The sequence below is a fragment of the Falco biarmicus genome, chromosome 5 (genome assembly GCF_023638135.1).
Source record: "Falco biarmicus isolate bFalBia1 chromosome 5, bFalBia1.pri, whole genome shotgun sequence".
Taxonomy (NCBI): Eukaryota; Metazoa; Chordata; class Aves; order Falconiformes; family Falconidae; genus Falco; species Falco biarmicus.
This window is the reverse complement of record NC_079292.1, coordinates 74488021-74509624: the sequence shown is the minus strand read 5'-3', so window position 1 is coordinate 74509624 and position 21604 is coordinate 74488021. Positions and strand designations below refer to the sequence as shown.

At 35.3% G+C, this 21604-nt stretch overlaps 1 protein-coding gene across 22 annotated transcripts in view; it reads right to left on the bottom strand.

Annotated features, from left to right (window-relative positions):
* C2CD5 (C2 calcium dependent domain containing 5) overlaps positions 1-21604 on the bottom strand; it is a 67376-nt gene that overhangs the window by 3461 nt on the left and 42311 nt on the right. For 6 of the 22 annotated variants that reach the window (XM_056340123.1, XM_056340121.1, XM_056340137.1 and 3 more), the window contains 15 exons: positions 21061-21249; positions 19219-19410; positions 17178-17364; positions 15997-16161; positions 15534-15674; positions 12557-12620; positions 9110-9171; positions 8024-8122; positions 7521-7610; positions 6619-6706; positions 5455-5541; positions 3966-4016; positions 3106-3159; positions 2817-2918; positions 1786-1976 (listed from right to left, as the gene is read on the bottom strand). In XM_056340123.1, the coding sequence (XP_056196098.1) occupies positions 1786-1976; positions 2817-2918; positions 3106-3159; positions 3966-4016; positions 5455-5541; positions 6619-6706; positions 7521-7610; positions 8024-8122; positions 9110-9171; positions 12557-12620; positions 15534-15674; positions 15997-16161; positions 17178-17364; positions 19219-19410; positions 21061-21249 (1762 nt within the window). The remainder of the gene's footprint in view (positions 1-1785; positions 1977-2816; positions 2919-3105; positions 3160-3965; positions 4017-5454; positions 5542-6618; positions 6707-7520; positions 7611-8023; positions 8123-9109; positions 9172-12556; positions 12621-15533; positions 15675-15996; positions 16162-17177; positions 17365-19218; positions 19411-21060; positions 21250-21604) is intronic. The other 16 variants (XM_056340129.1, XM_056340128.1, XM_056340141.1 and 13 more) reach the window with 10 other exon arrangements.

Sequence of the window (21604 nt, the reverse complement as noted above, 5' to 3'; positions counted from 1 at the left end):
CAAAATTTCAACACAAGTTTGTCATTCCTCATGCAATCTTGATTTCGTCCAAGCAGTTTAACAGTTGCAGCAACCGATGGGGAAAAAAACCCTCCTCTAACATCATAATCCTAATACAAAATTTGATGACAACAGGCAACAGAAGATTATAAATATCCATCTGTAAACCGCAAAGCCTAAGAGCAATAAATAAATTGGACTTAAAGTTATCATTGATTTTTAAAGCACAGTGGCTGCTATATACTTCATCTTATGAAAGCATTCATAGAGCCTCAATATTCTGTAGACTACCATAAGCAAAACGAAGCAATGCAAACACAAATGCTGCTCAATATTTTTCTGTAGAATCCGAAACACATTGCTCAAGTTGGATATAGTGACCACTCTGTTTTTACTCAGTTACAGCCTCAGGGCAATACAGCGCTACTAGTATTAAAACTGGTTTGTGACTCAGCCTATGCAAAGAATCATAGAACAGTTTGGGTCGGAAGGGCCTTTTGAAGATCATCTAGTCCAACCTTGCTGCCACAGGCACGGCCATCTTTCACCAGATCGGGTTGCTCAAAGCCCCATCCAGCCTGGCCTTCCAGCCAAAACAGATTTAAATTAGCTGCCTTGGGAGCTGGAAATAGCACACTGACAGTAACAGAGAAACTGCAGAACTGTCCCAACTTCATGGAGGAGTTGAATTAAATACTTCAACAACCTACCTCTGCTGAGATCTGCTATCACAGTCACCAAAGCTTGCTTATCAGCTATGTAATTTGTATCTACAGAAGCTGCAGTTAATACAGAAACGTCACATAACCATTTCCCTGGTCATACCATAGACATCCTTTTGAAAATGCTGTCCTTTTTACATAGATTTCTCAAGTTAAAAGGGGACATAACTTGCAAGATCCAAATAAGATGTCTGTCTGATCAAAGTTTCTCTGGAGAGCTCACAACTCATTTTTATGAAGGCTGATCATTTTTATTAACATCTCTTCTGTGATTTTATCAATATGTAATTAGCAAGAAACAGCCTACTCTTCAGCACTAACAAACCAGGCAACAGGTACAATCTATTTCTGTGACCAGAAATTGTAGCAGAAAGATGCAGCTGCTTCCCAAAAGGATGTGAAAATGAAAGGGAACATGTCTTGCATTTTGGCATGCTCAGAGCACTATCCAATCTCCAGATCCAGATTGGAGATCATTGAGTATCACTAGCTACATCCTCTAAGTTGGCTGTGTGCTTATGTACTCTACGGCATGATTTTCAGACATTTGTTCATCACACAGAGCTATGTTACTAAGACTGCAGAGAACACAATATTAAAAATCGGCATATTACTTATATATGCTACAGGAAACCTTGTGTTAGCAAAGAATTCTAAAATCCAAATATACTATGAAATTTCATCGCTGAGTTTGCTGCATGAGAGAAGAATGGATTTTTTTTTAAGCATTTAAATTAATCTCAGTTTTGGATTCAAATGATCCCAACTATCACTGTTACTCAAAGACCCATTTTTTTCCATGTAGCTCTGTTTAAGAACTCATATCCCAATTCAACAGCAATGACAATGGTTAAGTAACCGCTTCCTAACGCTGCCAAACATGAGCAGCTCTACATGCTCTATGACAAGAGCAGTGCAGGGCAATTTACTCCCCATTCAGCACCTACCCTGATGTGACAAAAACTCTGTTCCCTTCCTGCACCATACTGCAGCTCAAATCTCTTCAGATATTTACCTTTCATTATAATTAACAAAAATTGCTAATCCCTGATACACTGCTCACCTCACGCAAAGAAGTGGTTTCTCGTATAAAAAACATGTTGATTATCCCAAGATATTTGGTTATTTTTGCCCCAGGTAGAAAAGAAAGAGGTGTCATCTTAACAACTGAGACAGTAGAATTGGTGCACGATGGAACAGAACGGTGCCGTAAGTATCCCTCAGACAATGGACTTGCTTTATCAAGTGAAGTAGCTAAAAAGATGGGAAAAAAGAAGAGAAAGTAACTATCATGTAAGATCGATCACTGTTTCTCAAAACACAAAAACTCTTCTTTATGGTTTCCAAATAGCTTGGTGACAACATTCAGCTGCCTGTGATGCTCAGCCATATCATGTGAGAAAGGAAATTATCATGCAATGCATGCAAAAAGGAGACAAAAAGCTGAAATGGAATTTATTTGGAAGAGTGGCATTCCTGCAAAGGAAAACATTGAGGCGAATAGCTGCACATACAACAATCAGTTATAAAGTGAAGATAAAGAAAAAAGTGCCAACATTTTGAAATACGTATTCTGCTGGAGGAACAAATTATAGGAAGTGTGAAAGTTGTTGTGTTTCCCCAGTGCAGCATTTTCCATTAAAACAGATATTAATGTCTGCTAATTTAAGCAAGATAGTCAGACCTGTGGCCAAAGAACTACTGAAAAATAACTCACCACTTGCTAATTTAGTGACCATTGCCTTGACTGTCACCTTGGTGATTGCTTCCTGTTTCTCACCAAAAATTTTCCAAGATCATACATACACCTACATCCATGCAGTGTATGTTATATAATTAGTAGGCGTACACATTTATTGATAACTAATTTTTACTAAGTGAACAGAAATACTATATGTTACTTTTTATGACACTGGTTCATAAATCCTGTATTAGCTTACAAAGACATTAACAATGTCGGCAGTTTTCACACTCAGGTATTCATTCTACATGTGATCTACAGTATTATTGCTGGGCAGGAAACTCCACTATTCACCACTGGGAAATCAGAGATATGTCTCAGATTATCATAACGTGGTAGAAACAGCCGCCTACTTGTCTTAATTGATCCGCGCCTTATGGTCTGAGCTTTCAGTTTAATGAGCTCTATCCAGCTGTTGCATCTGTCTGCAAAGGAACTGTAATCAATTGACGTTGCTGAAAACACAGACAGAAAAACAAAAGAAAAAACAAAGAAAAAAAATATGGATGATGTCTCTTGCTCATCTCAATGCTCCTTTTGAGGAAGCAATTATCTGTGTCTCAGAGAGAACAAACATCCCTTTCCAGGTCTGTTTAAAGGAAAAGTTACAGTATAGGTTTGGACTTGTCCAAACCAGTGTACCGATTTCTGGTGATGTCCCAGCTGTGAACCAACTGCCTGACTGGGACTTCATCACTGAAAAAACATGCAAATACAGTCATTAATGACTTATGCTAGATTAATTTCTTTTTTAATCTCACTTTAGGTATTAAGTTCTGGCTTCTTTAAGTTTATTTAAGCCTTGTTTAATTTTAATTTGCATTGCTATTCTTTTCCTCATGAAGAGCTGCTGATCATAACTTAAGCTTCCTAACTATCTTTTACCAATATCTAACCTACAGACTGAAAAAAAGCTTTGGTGATGAGGGTAAGTGTCACAAGCTGAAACAACACCTCAATTTTAAACACAAATGAATTTTCCTTACAAAACATTGTCCTTCCCCCAGCATTCCCCTCTCCAATATACCCCCCACCATTATCACTACAATGAGAAATAGAGTTGTTTCTGCTATGACTTTTGGTATTATTGCAGGGGTGTTTGCGTATCTTAAAACAAACAAACAAACAAAAAACCAAACCAAAAACCCAAAAACAGTTTTGTAAATACCATTTCTTCATTATCTTGAAGAAATGGAAAGAAGACATGCTAACTTCAAATTAAGACAAGCAAAAAAGCTCTCTCTTGAGGAACTAATTTTTTTGTCAGATAAAGTGATATCAATATATCTGACAGAGACATTGTTGTTAATAACAACAAATCTGACTTTTGTAATTTAAAAAAAACACATAAAAATATTACGATACCATTAAGCCACACCAGAGCATGCATTCTCAGTTAACTAGTAAACACTTCCTGGATTAAGGCACATCCAAAAAGAGTATACCAATATCCCAAGAATGCTCATTCTGTTCTGGCATATGGCTAAATTAAGTAAACTCACCTCTCTGAGCAGCAGGAATACTTGCATGGGAACTTGCACCCTCTGGGACTTCTAATAAGACAAAACGAATTCCGTTCAGGTAATATATAAGCAGAATCACATAGTACAAGACAACATTCTTCTTATTATTATTATAAAAAACCCATTTAGAATAAAATATGAGAAAAAAAACTTCTATATATAGTGTAGTACTAATAAATTGGTATAAATAATTAACTTTAGTAAATCTGTCTTGCAAATTATCATATGATCATTTACTAAAGGTCACTACTGTATAAGGTTGTACATAAATATTTTTAAAGTAACAATTTTACAGAAAAGTATGTAAAAAAAGGTATCAATATATTAAACAAACTGCAAAGTAAATGTAAATACAATGAAACCTCGAGTCTACTTGTGAAGAAATGGCAGATGAAATAATTATCTAGTTGAAAGCCTCTAAAGCTATGTGTGGTACAATATGGAATGTGAAGCTCAGGGAAAGTGATACACGTGAACAGGCTACCCTCTACTGGTCAGTGTCCATTACACAAGTAGCACAGTCCAGTAACAGTAAAAAGGACACAGTCAGAAATTTCTGGATAGCTCCTCTTTTTGAAAATTACAGCTTAACGTATCATAATGTGACTAGCTGTAAGTTAAGCACACACAACTGCATAAAAATAAAATTAAAAATAACCCCAAAGCAATGATAATAATATTGCTGAAATTAAACTGACCTCTGAAAATACAAGTAAACATGGTAGGCACCCTCTTTTATACAACTTACATAAGGGAGCTCTTTTAACACTTTAGTAAAAGAACATTTACAGTAATTCACAGATACTGAATTTCCTGTCACTAGCCATTTTGGTGGGTAGATAATCCAGCAACAGAGAAGGAAGTAAATACATCTGATTTCAATGCATGATAATCTAATTTTTCATACAGTCATAGAACCGTGACAACCATTCCTGAAACGCAGCTCTATCTCAGATAAAACAAAGCGCCTGTTTAACAGCTAAAACATGCTGCACTGTACTAATTGTTTACAATGCAAGTTTAAGTACCTTTCATTTAAAAAACAATTGCATGCAATTTTGCTCAGCCCACCATGAGAACTATGAGATTAATTATTTGAGAATGACAATACATGGACTTCATTTTACAAGGGCCATTTACGGAAGCAAAGCAGTACAAGGCAAGCTTAATTATTAGGTAATTTATAACACTAAGTCAAATGACACTCAATAGTTTGCAGGATTTTCAATACTCTAAATTCAAAGGTATAACTAGTACAGGAAATTGACAAAATAATATATCCAGAATGATTAGCCTTATGTGACTCAAAAAATTGGACTTTACGAGTGAACGTATCCATTATGCTTAGGTAGTAAAGAATATTTAAAGCATGTGAAACTACAGATATTTTAAAGCTAATGCAACAATGAAAGAGCAGAACTCAAAATCAGTGAAAAACAACAGCTCAGCATTCTTCCATGTAACTGACCTTTAGCTGGTGAGAATGGTTGTGAAGCAAGGGGATCAGAACAAAGTTCCAATGGAAACTGTAACTGTTCTTCATTGTCTGTAGATGCTTCAACAGAAAAGACATACTCAACTGAAAATTAACCACCAATGTAAGACTTGCCAGTAATAATAAGCACTACAATTTCAATTCAGTCAGGTCTAACTGCAACAGATTTTTTCAGTGTATGCATATAGTGATGCAGTTCTGTATGAACTTAGGTGTCTGGCAATAAATCCAGCTGGAAAATTGAATAAAACCTGTGTTCCACTTAACAGGATTTGATTTAGTATATTCAGAAAAAAATATTAAGTGAATTCAAGCATTTTAGATTTGATTCTGCAGGTGAATCTGAGTTAGCTATACAGTACAGTAAAAAGTAACATTTTATTTATTTCACATAAAAAAAGAAAATTTACTGTTACTATTGAAGAAGTAAAATATAACTATAAAGTTTTAGAAACTTATGGCTCTGTTCTACTACCTAATTCCATTCTTCAGAATGAAGAATCTTCAAAGTTCTGTCTAAATTCCCATACCCAGATTGCATATGTACATTTCTAGCATTACGATGGTGCTTCATTAGCAAGATGACATACACAGACTGCAGCAGTCTCTTCTATTATATATAATATAATGCCATATGCTTCACTGATCTCCAAAACTATTACTGACCTACTTAGGGTTTGGGGGAGATTTTTGTAAGTATTATGAATAATTTATTTTCTGCCTTCTTGAAGTAAGGACAAAATTTGCTACTTACAAGAACAAGTACTCTCTCATGACTTACACAATGTTCCAAAATACAATGGAAATGCCATCATCTGTTACACTAGCTCTTCAGAGAAAAATATTCAAAATAAGATGGAATGTGAAATAAGGAAATACAGTAACATGAAAAAAATGTTGGCAAGTTTGTTGATTATGTAAAGCAAATATCTAATACGTGGTGAGTAGTGTCATCCTGCCAGAGGTCACGTACATGAACTCTACAAAACTCCATTATGACTTTACGATTTTTATAGAACCTCCCTGTAAAAACATGTGTATGTAACTGAAATTGAAATGTAGACTCATTAGGTACTGGGGAAGAAAAAAGAAAGAAAAATATTAATTCTTTATCTTCACATGCCTCACAATATTTACCTCTTTGCTGTGATTTTTCTGTAGGGGCTTTGTTGGCTTGCAATGCTTGGTTTTTGTCAAATGTAATTGCAACAGCTGTGACTGCAATCTGCAAATCAGAAATATATGGCATATTAGGTAACTTAATCTCTCATGCAATCCACAAAAATAATTTTGCAAACAAGACAGCTTCTTCCACAGAAAAATAAGGCGGGGGGGGGGGGGGGGGGGGGGGGGGCGGCGGCGCGCCCCATGCGGTGGGGGAGGAGGAGAAGAACATCTAAGTAGATATATTAAAAACCCTTCACAGGGGAGCATAAAAGGTAGTACTAAGCTTCCTCATTAGAGCATACACCTGACACTGTTTGTCTGATGTTTACGATTTCATTCATCAGTTCTTTCCAATTCTTCCTTGGTGAACTGACATAAAAGAGAACATGAAATCTCATTATCGTTGTATTTGAAAGTGATGCTTAATTGAACACAAGCATGATGTTATACTTTTAAAACATTTTCTTTACAAATAATGAAGTATATGTCGCACCATCTTGAAATGGCAAGAAAAAGAATTATAATGACAGCATACTTAGAAAACCAGTGAGCCATATTCTTGTAGTGTACGTGGTAACACCTTTTAATGGATATTTACTCAGGGCTTTTCGTTTCCTTTCTAACAAAAGGTAAACACTATTAAAAGGCACTGTGCTCATGAAACGCCATGTAGCCTCACAATTCTTAAAACTGCTGAATTCAATATGTCATCCCTTTTCTTCACTGAATGTTATGGCCTGAAGTTTTACCTCAGAATTCACCAGACACACTAGTAAATCAAATCCTAACCTAGTTTACTCTGAAGAGGAAATGTTAATTAAAGGCCAAAACTGGCATCCCTACATGCTGGAAGTCAAAAGCAGTTTACTTACCTGAACTAATTCATCCTCTGGTAAAGCAACTGTAAAATTTACATGACAAAGGCAGCAGGGAACCATCGATCGCAGTTTAAAATACAGGCTCTGTTGAAGACAAGACATTATTTGTGTTACTCTAAATAACGTATGGTTTATTTCACAGAAAACAAAGATCAAAACATTTTTCACATCTAATTATATTAATTTTTTCTTGAAGAAGAACTATAGGTGTGAAAAGTCAGGACAGAATGCAATCTACTATGTGGCAGTCCTTATATTCCTGTTTCTAGAGCACACTACCAGTCAAAGGACTCATTCAGATCCAAAAAGCTCTGGAAATCATTAGTATACTAAGAAGGCTGAATCTATCTTTAGAGCAGCTTACAAATTAATTACAGACCCTTTGTAGTCTAATTCCAGAAATTAATTATGAAGAAAACATTATTTTCAATATAGCCTGATATTACTTTGCTTCCATTTGAACAATTAAAAAAAAATGTTTGAAATAAGATTCTTACCTTCAACAGATTTTCACAGAGATCATTAAAGTTCTTATTAAGTGTTTGATTTGTTAGGTTAATGTTGCTTAATCTGGATACTCTTACTGCTGTGAACATCTAAATTAGAAACAAACATACTTGGGTTTTTTTTCCCAACACAGGCCTGTATGTTATGTTAAAACCAAAGCAAATTCATAAAGAAGGAAAACAGAGCAGGAGAGGGAGAGAAAAGAAAAAAACTGTAGCAACAGTAAGTCAAGTAATTGCTTATGAAATTTTACAAACAAAAGGCAATTTTTCTGTGAATTAATGTATATGAAAATATGAAACAAGTGATTAAGCATGACATGAAATATTCTATGTTCTTTTTACTTGCTTCATAAAGGTGTCATTCTACCTGCTACATATTTTAAGTGCCGTTGAAAATCATACGTTACTTGCATACAATAATGTAATGTCATATACAGACACACAGGCAATCCCATCAGCCTGAGCGTATGCTGCTGGTGCAGTCATACTGTTTTCAGGTTTAAGCTGTGCTTCCTCAAATCACAGTACTGCATTGTGCCAATCAGGTGTAATAGCTCACTTAGATCTGTTCTAACTCCCTCTCTACGAGACTGACTTGTGTTGTACAAACATGACCAAGATGTTTAAACTTAATTAAAAATGGAATTTTTCTCTACTCACCAGATTTGCTTTACCTAATTCTTGCATATCTTAAGCTATTAATGTTAATGATACTCAGTATCTCACACTAAGTAACACAGTCATCAATGTGTTTCATTTTAAGAGGCTTCAAAGACTAGTCAAGCTCTTAAAAATTCCCCAAACCTTAAAGTTCATATTTACCATAATTATTTTCTAATTTTTGTATTTTTGTACCAGGTTCTCTGTTACATAACAGCATTAAAAAAACCACAAAGAAACAACCAGGTTATCATACCCGTTTTTCTTACCAAAATACTGCTTTTATTTCCAACACAAGAGTTATCTTTTTAATTTATCTTTCAAAATCAGTGACCTCTAATATGTATTTAAATTACCACAGTATATTTCAACACAATTTGGAAAAATGTTCTAATTTTCTTTGAATATACTTACTTGAATTTCTGGTGTCCAGTTATTTATACCAGGCATAATTTCTGTGTTGCAACTGTAAAAACCTGTAAAGAAAACATTTGGGAAAATATGTGTGGCACACCAAAATATAAAAATACTTTTAGAGAAATATATGTGACCTTACTTGATATTTTACAAGTCTTTTCCCTCATGTGTTTTTGAATATGGAATAATATACCAGAAATAAGACCAACATTCAAAAAATAAATGTAGCATCTGAAGAATACAATATAACATACAAAAGAAAGACGTTATTCACACTGCAGTGAAAAAAATATTGCAAAGATGGAACTCGCCACTTCTAAAACACTAATTCACTACAGAATTCTTATTCCAAATGTTTCTTCAGCTGCCAAAAGCAAGGCCAGAAATGCCATCACGTTGATGAACATGAGAGAGGCTACAACATGAAATGCAACAGTGACAGTTGCTCCCCATGGAAATCAGGTAACTCATGTCATCTGATGCTAACTGGTGAGACAAACTCCCTGACCGCTTCTTAGAACTGCTCCTTGTGGAACCCACAAACCAAGAAACCCCGGACTAGTTGGTCCTCAGCAGGGAGAAGTGTGTATACAAGTTTTTTAGCTCCAATCAGAACATATTTAAGCATTCTTGTAGGACAGGCAAACACCCCAAAATCCACTACTGCTCTGTCTAGTTTCTATATAGACAAACTACATACAAATTAGGAAAGTTATTAAAAACGTGTGACAGGAAAAGCTAAAAAGCTAACTTTTGACAGACAACATAGAGATGCTTTAAAAATACTACCCAGAGACTGAGTGCAAATATGTAGCACTTGCTAACAGGGGCTTGAAAAGACACAAAAAAAAGAAAAAAGAAGAAAAGTATAACAAATAAATGGCAGCGTAAGAAAAGTTATAAACAGCAAACAGTCAGTGTTGAAAATGTAAAGATACAGCTAAATGAGCACAAAAGAGAAATCTGGTAGGGCCTATGTAAATGCACAAAATAAGCTAGAAAAAGAAACTGTGTAGCAGCTTGCAAAAGGTAGAAATAGATACGATTTTCTTTCAGAACATCAAAAGCAGAAACCTTGTTGAAAAGTCAAGTAAGATACAGAAAGAATAGCATAGATGATAACGTAACAGCAGAACCCATGATGCTTTCCCCCCCCCGCCCCATTCAGCATCCACCGCAGTAGTGGAGCTTTCCACAATAGTGGAAAACCAGTCCCTTGTTTATTTTCCATCTGAGAACCAATCTAAAAAAAATGTCTGAAGGAAAAATTTAACAAAATAGGCAGATTAAAAATGAAGATTCATATAAACAACAGGAAAAGCAAAAGATTAAATAGCTGACTAACCGGCACTGAACTCCAACTTAAAATTACCCCACTACCACAGGAGAGGATATTCAGGTAGCGAGCTGCTTTCTGTGACTGGGACCTAGTAAGGTGCCTAGTACGGATACCTGTATTACTGGCTCAGAGAAGGTAGTCCAGAAAATGGAGTTCACAGGTAGATGGAAAAAAAGACACTGCAGAGGAACTGATACCACTTTTCTAGCAACATTCATGGCTCACAAGCTGTCAACAAGCATGCAGACAAAATACATCTGACTGACAGAGTCTACTTTGGACATCAAAAAGCATTTGATAAGATCCATCAGCAAGGACTCTTTAAGCAACTAATATACTGAAGGGCAGAACAGAGTACCATTGATGGAAATGCAATTATTGTAAGACTGGAAAGAGAGGGTCAAAATAAATGCTCAATTTTCATAGTGGAAACATCTGTAACTCAGCATTGTATGCTTCAAATGTATTCAAAGCTTATCTGCAAAAGAGGATAAAATGAGGTGACTGCTGACAGCAACTGCAGCAGGACCCAACAATGGATAAGTGATGAAGAATAAAAGATTTGGTGGTACTAACAGATAACTATGACAAGGGTAGTTCTGAGCTCAAAAGTACTCAAAACGATAAACACTGATACCAATTATTAGGAAGGGAACAGGTAATGTGCTCAGAAGAAACATGGGGAAACTCACAAAAACAAGAGAGGGAGGACAAGGACAACCAAATGTACAGTGCAACTTCCATGTAACAGAGAAGTACATTAACCTCTTATCCAGACCCAGGAGTTCCATCAAAAGGATGTATGACAGGTATCTATGCAACCACAAATAGCATAAAGACGACTGACACAAAGCAATGATTCACTGTTCTTCCCAACGTAAGGAAAAGTGGCTGATACCAATCAACCGTAAGAAGCTGGCTCTTAGATGGGTACAGATCCTGACGCAACATTCTATGAACACTGAAAGCACACATGGGCTCAAAATGCAGTCAGTCAAATGTACAAAAAAGTTTGTCAAAGGCTATCATTTACGAAGACAGTAACTTTCTTTCAGGATGATGCTGAACTATGAACTGTTAGCATGCTATTCTACAGGATTTTTTTTTCTCCCTTGCACTTAAATTAATGCAATACGTCTTCTCACCTGATCCCTACCAGCAAGCGGACATTGAGTGATTCAGTACACCTCTCCCTATGTTGGGTTCTTAAGTAATTTTTAAATGCAGACAACTAAACGGAAACCTCACAATGTTCTATTGCCAGCAATGCAGCCCCAACATTTGTATTCATACTGTGAGGTAAAAAGACATTGATTTCAAGTTTCCTGACTGAATTTTGAAAACTATTTACTTTAATCCATTCTGTGTTCTCAGGTTGCAACAGTTCTTAAAAAAAATACATGTATAAAAACCACTGAAGAAATTAGAAACTACTTTATTTCTATTATTTGGCTTTACTGCCTTCTACAGAAAACAGCCAATACTGACTCGGATAAAAATGCCGTGGGTGATTTAAAGACGACCAAATCATTTTGGACTTTGCTTTTTTTAAACAGCAAATATACAAATGCAGCAAACACGAAGACTAAAATTGACAGTATGGCACAATCACAAGGCAAGGAAAATATAAATGCAGTCGTTGAAAAGAGTGCTGGAAGGGCAAGTTGCTCATTGTACATAACATTCTTGGCACCAATGTCATATTATATGGCTACAAATACTTGAAGACCATTCTGTTCTCATTACTACTTTTACTGATCCTAAAACCTACATATTAGCCATTCAGTCTAAAAAAACTTCAGAAACTGGTATAGTAGTAAAACAGATCCAATTGCAATACCCATATGAAGAAACAAGTTTGCAACAGTACGAATCTGTGAAGTACAAAATGCCATTCAAATACTGTGTTTACTTCAGTTTTCAATAAGCAACAATCCCAAATAAAAGGTTTAATGACTTGTTCTTCACAGGTGTATATATGACAAGCTGAACAGTTCAAGAATATTTTCACTGTTATTTTTGAACTTTTTTTAAAAAAATAAAACCAGTTCTATTGTGTCATTTTGCAGCATACACCATAAATTAGAAAAATATTTTAACTATACCAGAAGGTGGTGGAACATCTGTCAGTAAAGAATGTACATCTTCCATTGCATCTGTGTCATCAATCTGAAGAAAGGAATAATTTATTAAAATCACCTTGCTGTTCTAGTCGGAAGTCTCAGAAAGATGTAAAAACTTTGTCATCAAGAGATCTATATCTAGCAGCTGAAATTTTAATACAAGATTCCATAACCAGACCTCTGAGTCTTAACTAGCAGCCTGTATGTTTAACACTTGAAAAATAGTTCCCTTAATTAAGTTGTATTAAAAATAAAGCAATGTGCACAGAACACACAGTAACTGCAGCAGGTAAGACAAGAATGATGAGAATTTTTAAAACAATTAAAATTGCTGAATAAGGTTCACATAACTTGCAACTTCTTCCAGCTGCTTTCATAAAGTCTGTATTACACATATGTGGTCGTTCTCTGCCTATTCCAATGACACACAAAAATTTTTCCAGGAATTTAAAAACTCTGCTTAGTACGAACAGCAGCAGAAAATTGAATAGGAAAAAGCAGATTTAGGGATTATTAGTTCTTCCCATCCAAATAACCTTTAACCCATCCAATCTTTATAAGATTTTTGTTATTTTATATCAGACTGGGAGCGTATCTGCCCAGATACCTTCTGTAAATATTTGCGTGTCATGTGTCTTTAGGTTCATTCTGCCTTATTCATCTGCAAGAGATCTAAGTTTACCTTCCCACATTTTCTTACCAAGTATTCTGGAAATTGTTTATATTTTAGCTCCAGTATTAAAGAGTTCTCTGTCAGATATTGTTTCTCCCTCTCCCTCTCAAAGTAAAAGGAGTCATCTTTTTCCTTTTTTTATAATACAGACAGCCTTACCTCTCCTAATTGCCTTCCCAGCATCCCTTAGCACTTCCTCATTACAGTGAATTTATTACCACCTTTTCTAACATATTTTCAGTGAACAATGGTTCTACTCTTGCAAGGTCAGTCATCAGTTTCACTAAAGCTCCTGGACTATTGTTTCTGATAATACTGTCTTTGTTAAGAAATTGGGTAAGTGGCTGGACGACGTTCTTTTTTCTATAAATAAAGATTAAACTACCAAACACAGGGATACATATTCTAGGACCAAGACATTCACATAATGTAAACCATTAAACAACTGTCCTTAAACATCAGATGTCATTTTCCTTGCTAACTTTAGCACCATTTATAATGTACTCTATAGTACACTACAGTATACTTACATTTTTTTCCTTCCACATGGAGATCTCCTCCTATCCCCCCCAAGTGCCTATATTACAGTTAATAAAATAAGGTAGAAGGAAGAATTCTAAACTTTGAAAAAGTTAAACTCTGCTTGCAGTATATAATGCAGTCTTTAACCAGCTGGCTCTCTGCTTATATCATATCAAACTTCTTTATGAGGCACCTGGACAGAAGTATGCCAAGCTTTTATTATTGCTCCCTATCTTCTACTGGATAGCCTTTAGAAGTTAAATGGAGGCTGGGCTTATGTTTTTCCAGTATTTTCATAATTTGTCCAAAGGGTCTCTTGCAGTATAACAGTCTTAGTGTTGGTTTTCGTTTGTTTGGAGGAGTTTTTTGGTTTTTTTAAGCTTTACACAATCCTCTGTTTCCTACAAAGGCATTCAACCCTTTTTGCATTTATCAAAGTATTTTCTGATGTGCTCATTCATTTCAGTACAGTGCCTCAGAGAGCATCCATCATAACTTTTGTTTTGAGGATACAATTCCACTCCTGTCAGTCTACACAGATGATGATATTAAACAAAAACCTGTTAAGACCAGCTGCAAAAATACTTGACAAAAACAGCCCTCATCCCTTTTTAATGTGAGAGTTTACCATTGAGGTTACTTCTACAGACTTCGCAATTTACTTACTTTGATCCTAGTATACCTGTAATCCACTGGAGAGCAAAAATTTACTCAAAGAGCAGCCACTCTCAATTTACTATGCCAGCCTCTCCCAACCTGTTATTTTTTCATTCTCCTTTCTTACCTCTGTTTACAAATGCACTGCTGTTACAACACTCTCTCACTCTCCCTATCTACAACCTTTCTTCCAGATTATTTACTATGAAGACAGTGGTTTGTGGAGATTAACATAAAGGAAAATCTTGAATGTACCTTAGGCTGCAATTACAGGCTGTAGTTAAATTGTTTTCTTTTTCTTACTCCAGGACAGATACTTTTAATACCTGTATTTACAAGCAGATGATCAAAACTAGCCTTCTTCAGTACTTGGCTCCTTTCCTTCAAAACTGTACAATGTTAAAATCACACCACTGAATTTTAGTGAACAGAAAGGTAAAAGAAAACTATGTTTGTTATCTATAGCTGTTCCTTTTTGTAGTTACAGCTGTAGAAAGAATTCGAAGGTATTCTCTGAAGCTGTAAATTCTTGAACTCTGAAATTCATCAGCTGAAATTCAGAAAAGCAAGTCTTCTTTTAGGTGCTCTCTTGACATATGCATGGTTTTGTTAATGCTTTGCATACTACCAGTTCTGGAAACCAGTAATTCTGAATATCCAACGTAACAATAAGAGCTTTGAAACAGAAAGAATATATAAGCTTTTTCTCTGCTAAATGTAAACTGTGATAACACAGAACTGCAATGTTTACAAAAATGTATCTAAGTTTTTGATCAGTCATGGCTGGTGCTTGAAGCAGGCAGAACGGCATTAACAGCTCCTGGGTATTATGCTAGATACTGCTACATGTTCCTGAACAGCAGGGCAATCTTTTTTTCAGATGTTGTCCCTAGACATAATATAGCTACGCTTTAAGCAAAGAGAGTAAGAAAAATAAAGACAATGCAAAATCCAATACTTAACATCATCTACTGATCCAAAATTATATATACCGTTTTCCATTTAAGAACTGTCTTTGGAGATAAGCAAGAAAATTTTACTCCATTTTTTTATATATATTTCAGGAAAAGAGAAGTATGAAAATGATTACTGAAAACACTTAATCACCTCCAAGACAAAAGCATCCTTTTTCCCATGTGAAAGGTCTAGCTCTGTAACTTCATCAGAGCTTTCTGATTGAGATCTTAATAACCTGGAACGTTGTCTTGGCTCTGGAATAGGAGACCCAATGATTTCTTCAGGTAGCTCCTAAAAAGGACATAAAAATTAACAATTGTTCTATGTAGGTTAGAAATAATTTCAATTATAAGCAATTTTTTAACAGTTCTAAGAATCAGAACATTCGGAAAATTGCTGAGAAATACATCTAAATAAGTACGAACTGATTTGGATATGTGGCTTAAGAGATACAGAAATTCCACCGGATTCCCAGAATACAGTGAAAAGAATCTCTATCTTGATTAAAAAGCAACTTATGTTCTGAATGAATCAGCAAGAATTCACAGATATACATAGTATATATGTATCTGTTTGACTCAGAATGCTTTAAGAACATAAAAGCTTTACTTACTGGAGGATTAATCTCATAAAGTTCCTTGTTTTTTGCTATTGTATCATTTATTTTCTTTTGTATGTGAGATATATGCTGCTCATAGGTGCCATCATTTGGAGTCTTCCCAGCAATCTGAATACCACCAGGTGTTGGCAAAGCTGCTAGATACACACCTGTTGCAGACTTTTAAAAAGTCATAAAGAAATTACAATTACATAAGCACATACTTCTCATATTTTCATGTAAAGTTTTCCATAATGCTTAAGCTATAATGGACAGCATTGTGACATGCATGTTACAACATGATCTCTTCCCATAATAAATGGATGTCTCCTGTTCACTTACAAAAAACCCCCACTATTCTTTCAATAAACTCTCTCCGTCTCATGGGTCTTTTTCACGGTGGAGCTCTTAACTTACCTACAAGTTCCAAACACTGAATTAAAACCTTTGCCCTAGTATATTTTGCATAGGCAAGTGATGGTTTCAAGAACTTAAAACCCAGCCAAACCATTTACAGTATCACTGAAGTCGTGACAATCCCATTCCTACTTACAAAAAACAGATCATCTCTTCAGACAAAAGAACATGCAAGCCAGTCAGTATTACTCAAGCATCCTCTTACACTGATGCAGGAAGAAGCAGCATGCTTCACTATGCTAACTGCACAGGACAGAATGAGGTTAGAAGACATAGTTAAGGAACATTTCTTGACTAACACTTCCAATCTACCATTTATTTCTTCAGTGCCATCAAAGAAGAGGCAGTAGATCTTTCTCTTGTTGGCAACCAACTGGAAGATTTATTGAGAGACTTAATCGATCTTATTTGTCATGGAACAGTAACGTAACTTGAGTAGCAGGGAACTCTGACAGGACCTTTAACAAACACAATCATTTTTCTGTAATTTATGCCATTAAACCAATAAAAGTTTCTTCTCTCTCATCCTTTTTCTAATAATCTTGTCCTCTACAGAGTTTCAGGAGATTCAGATCTTTTTCTGGCACTGAAGGACAGACAGTATATCCTGATTTGTCAACAAATAAGACACCCTGTTCATTTCCAACACTTCATTTATTCTTAAAATGACATTTTACTATCTCTAGTTACAAGGGTTGTGGAATTCAGAGTATGTCTTTGTGTCCTGAAAAAAATACTGTCAGAAAGCAAAAGAATCCCAAGATTAAAATTGTACTTACTGCCAACCCCATTAGCATATTTTCTCCCACAGTGATTTGAATTCTCAGCCCAAACAGAGCATTCATTCCTCTCAGCTTAAGCTTATTCATCAGCTGGGTGTGCACTTCGTATTCCATAAACGGCAAGAGATTACTGATAGATGTTGCATTTGCTTCAGCTTGAGCTTTCTTCTTTAGACGGCATAACCTGACAATACAAACAGTACGTGACATCAGATACACAGTTTTGATGGACTGTTGCAGACTGGAAGTGATTGCAGGGCACTTTGATGTTATTTTTTTCCCCCTTACTGTATAACCTAATACAATCACTTTCTTTTTGATGTATTTTTGAATACTGAAAATATCAAATTCATATCAGGGAGATCAAGGCACACCAAGGCACTGAGTTTCAGTAAGCAACATTTGCTTTTCATTTTTAATAGGAAACTATATTTATATTAACAATAAAAACAGGTAACATAAAAAGTAAACTTATAAAACAGAACAATACATAACCTTTAGCAACATTCAAAAATATTTCCTACCGAAGCAGAATATAAAAATTACAAACACACTATTTTTGTAAATCACTGAATGAAGTTATGTCTCCTTCCTTAAAACATGCTTAAGGACTGCTATCAGACAGAAAGAATATGTATCACACAGGGTTTTTATCGTAACGGTGTGACAGCACTGACTAACTATAAAATGCAAAAACATTTTCTACAGATTCCAGATAACCATCTACTAGATGTTCAGCTAAATATATTAATAGTCCTATCATATAGCAGCGACTGTTAGAAATTTGCCCTGCTCACTTGTTCAAAGCAAATACTGAAGACAAAGACAACTTCTTTGCTATTTCAAGTTGTCTGGTATTTGTTAAACATCACCTCCACCTGCCAAAATAGATTATTTCAAGGGACAGTTATGCAGCCCTTTTCAGTTGAGCCTCAGAACTGATGAAGTGTATTCTTCCAGACTGCTGCAACTGTAAACCAGAATGTCAGTTCTTTACATGAACTCCTTGAGACTGTCATCTGAAAATGTCTATTTTCAACTTTTCCTCTAGTAAGACCCCAAATGCAAACATCTATTTCTGTTGCCACAAACCTCATAAACACTTCAGGTACAAGCACAGGAAATTACACCTACTGGTAGATCTTTTAAAATTCCTATTAATACAGTTATTCAAGGCACACTTCAGACAAAAAATAATAAATGAGTACCCTCACAGCTCAAGCATTAACCAGACTCAAAATACTTATCTTAAAGAGAATAAAAGAAAAGAGCACAGAAATCCCATCTCTGACTATATTATGTCAATCATAGTCCACTCTTTGGGTTTAGTCCCACAAACTGAAATTGAAACCCCACACCAGTGTAACGACTACCTACATTCAGTGACAAATTTTCATTCAAAAAGAACATGACAACTGTACATTTTAGTGATGTGAACGGACAACACTTTCTTTTAAGGACTACAATTATTACACAATCAGGAAAACACAGTAATTCACCCAATCATAACAAGTTCACCTCAAAATCTTTCTAAATAAGCTTCAGGTCCTTTTTAATTTTTGAGGAAGGGGTGGGAATGTTTGAGGAATAATTCTAGAGAAAATGGGACATCTGCACGTGCTCCAGAGACAGATCAGGGACCACCTTGCGACTGGAAGTCAATTTCCACAATGTTGCACAACACAGTTTAATAATATGGAAAACACCAAAGGAAGAGCACAGAACACATCTCTACAGTAGCTCCAGTAAATCTGCTCTAGCAAAAGTCAGAGAATGATAATTACAGGATCATAAAAAAACCTCAGGTGAGAAGTGACTTCCATCAACACGGATAAGTCACCAGATATCCATCAACCATCAACAGACATGTAACACAGGGGGAGAAGGTTGTCTTCATCCTCCTGTATCCTACATACTCTCATTAATTCCTATCAATTCAACGTAAAAATTTAAGGTTTAATGACATAATACATTTTTAGCAACAGGAATTCTTTCAAAGATATCCAAAACGTTACTAAGAAAGTATTTTGATAGATACCTGGCTTGAATAAGACATCCCTTCCCAATAACTATTGCCTCTACAGGAAGATCAATTGTGGTGAAAAGGACATCAGGAACTTTTTGCTTCCTGCAGTTGTAACAGTAAGTGAGGTGAGCAGGGAACGGCATGTTCAATTCATCATATGGTATATGGCAAAATCCACAACCTGGTGGCGAAGCTTCTTCAATCCTAAAAATACATTATGGAGAACATACTTAAAACATCTGCATCTTATTAACAATAATCAATACGTGCACATGTGTATTAAAACCTACAGGTATCTACTTAAATCATACACTGCAGCTATACCCTGCTCCATTACACCAATATGACAAGTATTGCATTTTATGAATTAGAAGAATAAAATTAGGCTGCACACTACTAGCTAAAATGCTATAAATAAAACTTGCATTGAAACTTGTTATGCAGGGATCAAGAAGAAAAAGTACATACAATGACCAATGATTTATATAAAACTAAAACATTACTAAGCTGTTTTCAGGCACTATGACTTTTAAATGCAGTCCATGGTACAACAGTTGTACAGAGAATTTACTGTACCAAATACAATGGAAAGTCTCTTTTACATGGATTGTGTCCAAAAACCTACACAAACCTAATGAGAACATAAACAACAAACCAACCATCCTACTGAGAAGCAGCATAATTTATGTTAACATTGTAAGAAGAAGAGCAAGATTATTTCCTAAGATAAGGTATTAGGTAAAACTTGTTATTCACTTCAAACACTTAGTCCCACTCCCCCATAATAGATATCCAGGAATGACCACTATAAAATACTAACAAGGAAAGCATAGGCTAACTGCATCACTGCAAATTTATGCTGTTTCATATAAACAATTCTGTTCAGTGAATTTCTGAGAGACACTTAAACAAATTCAACAGATTTGGAACATCAGTTATCATAGGCTATATAGAGCAAATGTATTTTGTCTCAAACATGGGCTTTGTCCATTTAGTTGTTTCACCTTCCTTTGGCATTTCTAATTTATGCCAAGACTCTTAAGTAGTCCCAGAATTCGTATTTTGATAAAAACGTAATTTTCTTTGTATTATAAACACAAGACATTTCTCTCCATCATATAGTCAATACAGATTTTTTTTTTTCCTGGCTACAGTTCTCAAGTTTATCTATACAAGAAGATAATGGCCTCCTGCTAACAAAGTAAAAGAGTAATACATAATACTACATGGGCAGGGTTATTGTGGAAAAAGTAATGCAAGTGCTAAGGTATAATAAATACTCTTACTAATATGTATTAGTTAATTTAATTATTTTTCCCCCAAAATAACTGTTTGTCAACACCCATTCTTCAAATTCTATCTGCAAGAGCAGTAACAAAGGGAAACTTCCTGTTTCTCCTTCAGTTTCATGATTTTGTTCATTTTCATTCAAATTCATTTCATGATTTTGTTCATAAACTTGAAATGAAACATATATGCGTTGTAAAAATCTGGCACCATCTTTGTTTTACATTCAAGCTATTTTATCTCCCATACAGCTCTTAACTAGTATACCTAGAGCATATATACACACATTACAGCCGCAGCAGGTTTTGGCTTATGTAATTTATCATACATCTGTCATTTTTTATAGTGTGATACAAAGTTGAGGAAAATACCTGAAGACCAGTAAAGAAAAAAACTGTGTTATGGTCTGTGGTTAGTAGTCAAATGTGTTACCTTATTCAGACTGTTAGAAATAAAAACAGAATATCTAATTTGGTGCAGAGTTCCATTACTTCTGTTGTTGTTGTTGTTAGTGAAAAGCAGTAAAGTGGTTGGTCCCGCATCCTGCACTGTAACACTGTAACCTACCCTAATAGAGAAGAACTATCTTGGCTCTGAGGAAAAAAATCAACCTCTCCCTTCTCTGACCCTATGGAAAAGAAGCCAGGCTGCCATGACAACCTTTGTTCCAAACAGCCTTCCACGGTGCCATCCTGAAGAAACCTAGGGTTCAGTACAGCTGCTGTGCCAGACGCGGACAAAATACAGACCTCTTCACTATAAGAGAAAAGAATTACAACAAAGTGAATTCCTACTACTTAGTGCTACTTTTATTTAAAACTATTAGATTAAAAGGCTGGTACAAAAGTCACAATGAACCCAATAAACTACTAATTTTATGCATTTGTGCAATTTCCGTCATTAAATCTCATAAACAATCCTCTTTGGTATTTAAAACCATTGTGGAAGTAAGAGATGCAGAAGAATCGAACAAAAGACTAAAAAGCTTTGCCCTGTGTTATAAATAATATGCTACAACATCACAAAGGCTAATCAGGTTTAAGTATGGTTTTCAATACTATGGTTAATAATGCAAAGAAATCCAGCCAACCAACAAGTAAAGAAACATTTT